Here is an 11021-nt window from a genome sequence, read left to right on the forward strand (position 1 = left end):
TGAAGAGACGGGTGTCTTTTGACTGTCTCTCCTTGCCATCTGTTGTCTGTTTCCAAGTTTAGAGCTTCTTCTGCAAGAACGGTGCCCTTTTTTGCTTGCAAAATGACTGCCTCAAAATTGTCCCTCTAAAAAAGACAGAAGATATGAGTCAAACTGAGGAAGCATTCTATTCATCTGAATTCATCTGCGAGGACTGTTTATCACTGATTAAGTCTGTGATTTTGTAACAGATCAGCTATCAGGCAACCTCAAAGAAACAACATATTTAATGAAAGTTAAATTTTATTAAAATATCACTATTTATTTATCACACATTGTTATATTTTATTAAAAAAAAAAAAAATCACAATCAACAAAACCAAAACCCAGCACCTTGCATCCTTCCCAGAAGTTTACTTTTTTTACCACTAGACCTGCATAAGAGTACGTGATGTAAACAGAATGATACAAAAACAAACAACAGAGAGGATGTAGTCTGATGTTACAGAAGATTTCGGAAGTTCAGTTTTAATGCTTCCAACTCTGTTCGATATCTCCTGTTTAACTGATAGATGTTACCGCTATTTTTTTCCCCTCTCCCCAGCAGAGAACTGGAGCAAGTATCTTTTATCTTGCTTATCCAGACTTGCTTCAGACCTTAGTCTTTAATAGCAACTTATTGGAATATCTAATTGGGTAAATAGGGAGATGTCTCAAAACACAAGTTTCTGCTAGAGGTCTTGGCTTGTGATGTCTGGAGGGTGAGTGTGGATAAATAGGGTGGTAGTTGTCTGTTTTGGTTTCTTTGGCTGCCAGAAAAAAATCTTGTACTCTTCTTTTGCTTTTCTTTTGTATCAAATAAACATGAGACTCACTTTATGATAACGTTTTACCTTGATGTCCCCAGGAGAATTAAGTAACATAGTAGATAGTACTGTTCAGATTAATGCCACAAAAATACATCTTGACTTAACAGTTCTATTGAACCAGTTGTTGCCATGTGAAGTTCCACCATTGATATGTTTCCAGTGTTAAACTTTACTTCTAATAACGTTTTGGGTACTTTATATAATATTTGTAAATGCACTTGCAGGAATGAAGTGGAAGTCAACTGAATTCTCTTGGACGCTACTGAGACGAAATGACATTCATGTTTGTGGTGAATGGAAGTCATGGCAGCGTCTAACATGGGAGGGAAAGACTTGAATGGACAATGTGGCGTGACTCGTTCAGACTGCAAATCTTCTGCCTGCTTATGGCAGTGCTGGCGATTGTGGTGCTGGTCCATAATTTTTTTCAGTTAGAGGTAAGTGGAGCCTGTTTCTTCTCACAGAGGGCTTGAGCAACATTATTGCTCTTTGAGTGCAAAGTTAGAATTGTGACTGACAGCATTCAGCTACAACTTGGAATCACAGAAAATTCCAACTGGAAGGGATGTCTGGAGGTATTTAATCCAACACCCTCTTCAAAGGGCTAACTTCAAAGTTAGCTTGGATCACTCAGGGTGTTGTTGAGCTGAGTTTTGACAGTCTTCAAGGATGGTCAGGTTTCACAACCTGCCTGGGAAGCTTGTCACAATGCTGCACTCCTCTCATAGGGAAGGATGTTTCTCTTATGTGCAGGTGGAAGTTGCCTCTTGTCCTTTTAGTATGTAATTCTGATTCCAGTTCCTCTGTAACTCCCATTTAGCCAGTGCAAGACTGTAGTTAGATCCCTGCTCGGTCTTCTCCAGACTTTAAATACCACCCCCTCCCTAAAAAAAAAAAAAAAAACAAACCAAAAAAACACCCACAAAAAACCCCCCCAAAACCAAACCCAACCCAAACCAACCAACCAACCAAAAAACAACCCAAAAGGTCTGGTTCCCTTAGTGTCTCCTTTCTGTCCTATACTCAGACATCATCTCGGGGGCTGATGTCTTATTAGCTGGTGTCTCTAGTTTGACTCTGGTCCTGGGTGTCCAAAACCAGACGCAGTGTTCTAGGTGTGGCCTCACCAAGGTCAAATTGAAGGGAATTATCACTGTGCTTGATCAGCTGGTTATGCTTTTTTTAAATCATTGCCACAACACTACGCTGTTGACACATGATCAGTTTGCTGTCCACTGAATTCCCGAGGTCTTTTTCCACAGAGCTGTTAGCTGGCTAGTTCATCTCCAGCCTGTACTGATGCAATTTTTCTTTGCCTTTTCCTTTTTTCCCTCTGCTGTGTCTGACTTGCATTTTTCTTCATTTTACTTACCACTTTAGTGCAGAGGTACTTTCAAGCTACATTAGTCAGTAACCTCAACTAAAGTCAAGACAGATAAAATCACTGAAGAGCTGTTCCAGGGAGCCTTGGAGGCTGACCCTGCCCAGTGGATGCCTGCCTGGCTGGGCTATCCAGTGCTGTATTTGATGAGTGAGCTTAATAATGCTTAGCCTAATACCTCATTAAATTATAGCAATCTTTTATACATCATAGCCAATCAATAATTGTTTTATACTTTTAAGTTGTGTGTATCCTGCTTGCAAAGTCTGTTTTTCTTCCTGTCTAGTGATCTCCAAAGGAAATGATCCAAAAAAGGGGTTGTAAAATCCCCTCTCACCCCCCAAATAGTTATAGTTGAATTGGAAGAGGTTCAGATAAGGGCAAGGAAGATGTTTGAGAGGTTTAAAATAACGAGTGGCACAGGATCAATAACCAAAGAATTAATGTTTGTTACCTATTCCAGAACTAGTGGAGGCATTCAATAAAAACTCCAGATGCTAAATTCAAAGGAAACAAGGGTAGTTTTTTATTAATTGCAACAAAGCTGCAGAAGTCCTTGCAGTAAGACAGTGTAGCTGCTAAAAGCACATATTCAAAGAGTCTAGATTAATTAATAGAAGAAAAGTCCATTAGGGGATACTAAATCTTAAAGATGTCAACCCTAGTGTTTAAGAAGTCTCTAAACCATAAAGTGCTAGAAACTGGATTAAGTCTTCAAAAGGAAGCATCACAACATGTTTGACCTGTATTATTTTTCCACAAACCCGTGGCTGGAAACTACTGGAAATCAAAATACAGCTTCCTTTTTTTTTTTTTTTTTTCCTTTTAATGACATCTTTCATGCACCAGGAACAGCTTGTGGATTAGTTTGTACTTAAATTGACATGTAATCCATTCTGTTCTGCCTGTGTTATGTGGCAGACATCCATTAAATTACTTTCTGATCACATTTGTGTTCTGATTAACTTCAGAATGCAACAAATTTAAAAAAAATGCAAAAAGACCAAACAAAAAACCCCCAAATTTCTCCCCCTGGCCGCTCCCTCCACCCCCCAAAAAACCCCAAAACCAAAAAAACCCACCAAAACCAAAACAAAAACCCTGAAAAACCAAACCAACACAAAAAAGCTGAACAAATGAAAACCCCCCTTGGGAATTGTATTAAAAATCAAGACTCCTTGAATGGAGTATATGTGGAACTAAGCAAAGCAGAGCAAGAGTTATTCAGTGTGGAGATTGTATTAAAAACTAAAAGAATCTGTGTCATAAGATAAGGAAAGAGGACTCCTGAGAAATCTTAAGAAATGCTCTTTATTTGCCCTACTTAAAGAAATTTTATTTTGGCTGCTAAGTAGAGTAGAGAGCCCACAGTTCTGCATGGGCTCAGTGTGATTTCTTAAGAGGAGCCAGAGAGATTTGGAAATGCCAGTGACAGAGAGGAGAGGGAATGGAGTGGGGACAGACTAAGCTAGTAATCTGCCTCAGGGCAAGCCATGTGTATCCACAGGCACAGAAGAGCTTGAGCACTTGACTGGAGACAAGCCTGGGAAGCACTGAGGAAAGGAAGATGGTTTGGAAAGCTTTTCTGTTCCAGTCAAGGATCTTCAGTATATTAATTGACTCTGAACCTTTCCCCCCTTAACTAGAAAATAGAATATTTGTCATTTTTTCTCCTGTGAATAGCATACATGATGTAGTTTACTTTCACACGTAAGCTTATAATTCTGCAATAATACATGGTCCTGTTTGGGCTTGGGAGAGGGCTGTAACGATGAACAAGGATGTTCCAGAAAGAATGGTCCTTCAGGATGTGAAGAAGCTCTGGTTTTACTTCCATAGAGACTTGGTTTTTTCCTTTGAAGATTGACTGAAGAAATATTTGTGGTATGATCTACTCTGCTTAATGGGTCTATAACCTGGAGATGCTGGAGTTGAAGTGATAGTGCTTGTCAGGGACCTCAGGTGCATACAAGTGAAGAGCTCTGGCCTGGTGCTTTGCTAAGAAGGCTGTGTAGGTGGGCTGCTTTAGAGACACCAAACTGTGTTCTCAGCTCTGTTTTCTGAATGAATGTTGGCTTCATGTTCTCTGCACCCTTTTCCACTGAAAGATACAGGTAGGCTCTTGGAAAGACTTCAGAAAGGCTAGCTAGGCCATAAACATTTTATACATCTCTGACAGAAAGACTGGGTTAAAAACCCCAAAGAAATTTATAGAAGGTTAAAAATAGTGATAGAATCACACAGAATCACAGAATGTTGGGGATTGGAAGGGACCTCAAAAGATCATCTAGTCCAATCCTCCTGCCGGAGCAGGAACCTAAACGAGATCACACAGGAGGGCGTCTAGGCGGGTCTTGAATGTCTCCAGAGGAGGAGACTCCACAACCTCCCTGGGCAGCCTGTCCCAGTGCTCTGTCACCCTCACTGTAAAGAAGTTTCTTCTCAAGTTTAAGCAGAACCTCCTGTGTTCCAGCTCACACCCATTGCCCCTTGTCCTATTGTTGGGCATCACTGAGAAGAGCCTGGCTCCATCCTCATGACATTCGCCCTTAACATATTTATAAACATTAATTAGGTCACCCCTCAGTCTCCTCTTCTCCAAGCTAAAGAGACCCAGCTCCCTCAGCCTTTCATCATAAGGGAGATGCTCCACTCCCTTCATCATTTTGGTGGTTCTGTGCTGGACTCTCTCAAGCAGTTCCCTGTCCTTCTTGAACTGTGGGGCCCAGAACTGGACACAATATTCCAGATGCGGCCTCACCAGGGCAGAGTAGAGGGGGAGGAGAACCTCTCTCGACCTACTAACCACACCCCTTCTAATGCACCCCAGGATGCCATTGGCCTTCCTGGCCACAAGGGCACAGTGCTGGCTCATGGTCATCCTGCTGTCCACCAGGACTCCCACATCCCAGATCCCTATCCCAGATAGGTTTGTTTTTAAGGCCTTCTTGGATAGCCATCTCTCTTCTTCATTTGAAAGGATTTTTTTTTTCCATGCCCTTGCCCCCCTTGAAGCACCAACCATTGAAGAACCAGCTGAAATATGGAAACTTTCTCTTGCAGACTCACACTGAACACAGTAATTAATCAAACACATGTTCTACCTCTCCAAGCCTCCTTGGGAAAATGCTTAAATATTTTTGCTGACTGAGACATGGTTACCAACTTGTTGAATGTATCAAAATATATAGCTAGCTTTTAAAAATACTTCCATGCAGTAATTTGTGTTATGTACATGCATGAGCAAGTGAAGGGAAGAAGTTGTGAAGGTATCCAAAAATAGAAACTTGATTTAATTCAAGAATGCAGGTAGGCAAGATTCAAAGTGGAACTGTGCCTGCAATTCATCCTCAGCTTTGCCTGAACTTTACTGGATTAATAAAAGTAACATGTGGGGATACATTTGCATTTTTGCTGTGATGGAAACTAGAAATAACTGTGACTGGCAAACTCAAATAAAATGTAGCGGGGAGGGGAAACTAGTTACTATGTACATGTACTCTAGGTGGTATTTCCATGGACTAAGAAAGGTTTATAACAATAAATTAGGCTTTAATGTAAGTACTGGGAATTTTAGTACGTTACTAAGCAGTTAATCATGGAGGAAGTGAATGGAAAGGACTAGGATATTGGTAAGTACAATGATCTTTAAAAAAAAAATCTAAAAAAAAAGCAGTTTTAATTTTTTAGCAGTCTTTCAAATCTAAACTAGCATGTTCTCTGGGGCTATGTGAATGGTACATTGTATAATTTTAATATTTGCTTGAAAAACAATTTGGTGTGTTTTGCTTCTCTACGCAATACAACTATGGATAAGTTCTAGTATAAACACCTGATAATTAAGTACTCATTAACTGCTGATTTTGTGCATATTTGAGGTGTAAGTTTGGATTTGCTGATTAGAAATCAGCCTTAGACTGTGCTATTTTTAAAATTTCCTTAATGCAAACCTGCAAAACTGTGTGATGTCATGAGCAAGATGGTATCTCTGCAGTCATTTGCATAAAAATACAGTTTTGGACTCTGATCTCTAGCACAGCAGCAGCCCCCTCTCTTAGTCTAGCATTGTATTTAACTATTTTAATTTTTAAACTCTTGTATGGATTAGGGGGTTCTTTGCTTGTGTTTCATTTGGCTTGAGAAGAAGCTTTATATAGATTTTTAAAATTTTAAAAATAAACAAACTTTTTTTTTTGCCTGTTTAGTCCTAGCTTGTCCTAGACTATTTTACTTGCCCACCAGTTCATTAATTCATCGCCCCTGAGACATTCCTTTATTTTCTTTCATTTCTTTCAGTCTGTACAATCTAGAGGGAAACCCACATTTCAGATAATTTGGTAAGAGATAAGAAGCAATGTGAGTGTGACCAGATAAATGACTGCAGCTGCTACATGCAGCAAACTTCTCTAGAAGCTGTCTGCAGGAGGTGCATCAGATTCATCTGCAGTGTAATGTCTCAAAGAAACCATGTGTCCTCACGTTATATCGGGCAGCTATTGGACCTCATTGTGCTCAAAGATTAAAATCTATTAAATTAAAATAGATAAAATACTTTTTAATCATTTGACCTTTTGTAATTTTTTTTTCCACATTGCTGCTATTTGCAGAATACCCTGGTAACCAGAATACTGCCACAGCACATATTTGGTTTGATTTATATAAAAACCTCTTTGCCAGAGCGGGGTAACCACAGGTTGCCCACCTGTTTCCTTAGAAAGCTCACGATGAAGGTAATAGATTTGTGTCCTCTGATAAAGTTGCTTCATTTGGTCAACTTCAAAGCTGTGTAAAGCAAAACCCAGTTCTTGGGATCATTTCCTGACAAAGCATTTGTTATTCATGGTGTTTCATTTAATAGCACAATTTCAGGTAATCTTTTTCCTCCTCAGCACCTGGACGATGACGCAGTTTCAGGATCAAATTGGATAACAGAGAACAATGTCCAGCATTCTCTATCACAGACAACCAAAACTACTAGGAAGCCTTACTGTGGTTATAAGCAGCAGATTTTGTCCAAGAGAGAAGAAGCAGAACAGGAATCGTTGCTTGCTGCCATACAGTGGCCAAAACCCCCTGATGGCAAAATTGCCTTTGTACAAAGCAGTGATCCTGCACATAGTGACTTTGTGATTGTGAAACCCAGTGGGTTCTTCAAGGTGGGTGATCAGTTAGAGGTGCTTGTCCGTATGAAGGATTTCCAAGGAAAACCCAAGCAGTATGGTGGAGACTATCTACAGGCACGGATTCACTCTCCTCTGCTGAAAGCTGGAGCAACAGGAAGGATTGTAGATTGCCATAACGGCCTTTACAAGGTCTTCTTTACCTTGCTTTGGCCAGGAGAGGTCCAAGTTTCTGTGTCACTTGTCCATCCAAGTGAAGCAATCCAAGTCCTCCTGCGTTTACGAGAAGAAAGGCCAGACAGGGTCTATTTCAAAAGCTCGTTTAAGTCTGGGAGGTATTCAGAGACCACTGAGTGCAATGTTTGCTTGCCTGGAGATCTCCCAGTCTGTAACTTCACAGATCTCTACACAGGTGAGCCATGGTTCTGTTACAAGCCTCGAAAACTGTCCTGTGCCAGCCGAATCAGCCATGCCAAAGGTGGATATCAAAAAGGTCTTCTAACGCAAGAGGAAAACCTCTTTTTCCAAAGGTGTGTATGTTGTTGAGTTTATATGTACTCAGTCAAGTAATTTATATTTTTTTTTTTAAAGGCAAACTTTAGGTTATTGGTGAAATATGACAGATTGTCTTAGAGGAGGTGTGTATCTGCAGGAGCAGGTGTTTGAGGGGAGTTGTTGAATGTTCTTTTCTCCTCCGTTCAACCATGCAAGAACACAGTAATCTTAAACTAAAGAAACTGGGAGTGTGGTTCTCTCTCTCTCTCTCTCTGTGCTTTGAATTCAACCCTGGTGCACCTGCTGAATTTCACAAGAACGTGCTGTCTAAATCTGGTGGTGGTCTGAGGGACTGTTCCCTTAATTTTGTTTCTACACCTACACTTGCAATACCAATAACTGCTTTGAGCTATATTTTTGGCCTAGTCTGAACTACTTAAAAAAGGTCCAGGTTTAGGCTTATTTTTGCACAAAACACCAATTGCTTTTATCCTCAGCACAAGTCATCTTACATGTAATGCAACGTGTTCCTTGTTGCTCAGCATGACTTTCAAATCTTAGGAAGAATTCCAAGTCACTCGTGATGAAAAACACGTGGTGCAACGAACTGCTGAGCGATGCCTGTGTAAGTGGAAATGATCTGTGCGTGTTATATAAAGTGTCAAGTTAAATTAGTTTCACAGTCATCTTTTTCTTCCACATTCAGCATTTTAAAAAGATGCATCTCAGCACATGGGTAGACGTGGTAGAACTGCTTCTGTATATACACGCAGCTACACAGTTAGCAACTCTCTGTGGTCAGGGTTGTAGTTGTAGGCTACTGCCTTGCTCTCCAAAAAAGGTGTTGAAGGAAAATGTTTCAGCAGTACCTCCACCTGAGGCTAAAGTTGGGGAAAAAATTCAGAGTAGCAACTCTAAAGGGTTTAATTAGGAAAGTGTTTGTGCATGTTTGTAACTGAAGACCAGAAATAAAAGTAAATATCAGTGGAATTGTGTTTTGGTTGTTCCCTATCAAGTTTGTGAATGGGTCTTTTGACTTTCTGTGCCTGAGGCAGTTCATCTGTAAAATATGGCTGATACTGATTGGTGATGTTTCCAAACGGGAGTGGAAATTTTTCTTTCATGTTTTGGTTTGGGGTTTTTTTGTTTGTTTGTTTTGGGCTTTTGTTTGTTTTGTTCAGCTCTGAGATCATTGACTGAAATGGCTTATAGAAATTCCAAATAATTTATTTCTTAAATAGAGAAAAACATTAGACAGGGATTCTGTTTAAAACAGCAACAGAAGTCACAACAAGAGCCTGATATTAAATCTCTGCATCTGTCACAGCTGTACAATAGTGATATGTGTCTAACACAAAATTATCAGAATTTACAGATGTCCACAAACAAATACTTCTGAGGTCTCTTGGTGTTTAAGGGATGAGCTTTGTTTCTGTATTCCACACATTGCTGTTCTGCTGGAAGACCTTATTGCTGGAGATCTCTGAAGTTGGTTGGACATTGGCTGGTAGAACCATCTTCCCCAGAGGTAGGACACACCAACCCCAGTTTTAGAGCTTGAACTGCATGCAGGTGGTGGTGATGCTGGACTGCCACAAGCTCTGCTGTGTACTGGGGAGCAGGCTATGGGATCCCAGGGGCTGAAAGCAGGAACTACCTCGACAGAGATACCTCCTCTGATGATAAGCACCTAGAGAGAGCTGGCAGAGCTGGGAGCTGCTGCTGCAGCCTGCCCTGTCAGTGGTCTGTCTCCTGGCAGTGGTACACACACCATGAGCTGGGAACTTCCCATCCTTGTGATAAATCCCCTCCAAAGCTTCTTCCTCTGTTAGCTTGATAGCTTTATCTAGCTTTGTGCTAGGAAACTGAATTCTGATTCAGAATAGTGATAGTGGTCTCAAGGAAATTAATACAGAATGAATTCAGCTATAGGAAGTAGAGTAAACTTAAAGTAAAAAATTATTAGTCGGAGTCCTATGCACTTATTTGAAGTGGATTGAGAAAAAATGAGATTAATGCCATCAAATTTTACAGTAAATTTTACAAATACTATTCTTTTTTGTTCAAGTGATGTGAATATCAAAAGGCCGATACTCTCCAGTGGACCTGACTCAGTCATTGTAAAGCCCAAGGCATTTACAGGTAAGGTGAACTTTATAAGATTCTTGTTTGTAATTCATAATTACATTCATAAAAAGGCATGAGGTAATAATTGATTTGTTTGTTTTCATAGCATGGACTAGAAATTAACTTTAAATTTGTATTAAGAAGATGAAGGCTTTTGGGTGTTACTGTAATATAAGCAAAGTACTAATAACAAAATAGTCTAAAATTACATACATAAATGGGATTTTTAGCAAAAAATAATTAAAAAAAGAGTTTGTTCTCTTGCCAAAAGTATCTTTTTTTTCTAGCATTTACTCAGATGTAAAATGTCTTACAGTAACTGCTCAACAAACTCTCAAGTTAATCTGGCAAAACCAGCTGTGTGGTGTTTCTTCATTTCTTTCTTTGTTAAGAATTTTGTCTAGCAGATTTTGAAACTTTGTATTTAGGTATCACTTGTGTTGCCACAGGGGGTCAGAACCGACAGCTGTGGACCAGAACCTGATTGTTCTGTACCCTGTCTAAAAGCAGAACAAGGAGACAGCCCACGCTAAGTTAAACTTAGAGGTTTTATCTCATTCATATCCATGTGCATGTTTTTTATGCATCTAAAAAGCATGTATAAAATGTGATACACAGAAAATTAATTCTTAATTGAAAGGTTTTCAGATTTTTTTTTTATAAGCTTGTAGGAGACTTTAAAGGTAGAGTTCTTGATCTCAGCAATAAAGTCTTAACAGGAAACAGCCTACAGCGTTTCTTGATTTTAGTTTGCTGTTCACTAAAACAAGAGTGCTGCTGTTAGGCCAGCAGTGCTTTACCCCCTTTCTTTCTCCAGATTCCTTAGATGACTTTGTTTTCCTTTTCAGTCTTACATATTTCCTTGCAGAAACTGCTACAAATTTGAAATTTGATTATATTGCCCTTCTTTCAGGAGTTACAGATGATCCTGTAACCCTGCCTGAATTTCCTGAGGATTAATGCTGGATTAGAAAGGCTTGATAGGAGTAGCATAGTATTCCTCGGGGAAATTCCTTCTAAGAAGAATCATAGAATGGTTTGGATTGGAAG

At 39.7% G+C, this 11021-nt stretch overlaps 1 protein-coding gene across 1 annotated transcript; it reads left to right on the forward strand.

Annotated features, from left to right (window-relative positions):
• Nucleotides 1-1192: 1192 nt before the first annotated feature.
• On the forward strand, nt 1193-9986 carry LOC104519261 (NXPE family member 3; the record flags this gene model as incomplete). Its single annotated transcript, XM_029085200.1, has 3 exons — nt 1193-1285; nt 7119-7879; nt 9913-9986. Coding segments are annotated over exons 1-3 (928 nt in total), but the record flags the coding sequence as incomplete, so codon positions are not given.
• Between the last annotated feature and the right edge of the window lie 1035 nt (nt 9987-11021).

The sequence above is a fragment of the Antrostomus carolinensis genome, unplaced genomic scaffold, assembly GCF_000700745.2.
Source record: "Antrostomus carolinensis isolate BGI_N321 unplaced genomic scaffold, ASM70074v2 scaffold19035, whole genome shotgun sequence".
Lineage (NCBI taxonomy): Eukaryota > Metazoa > Chordata > Aves > Caprimulgiformes > Caprimulgidae > Antrostomus > Antrostomus carolinensis.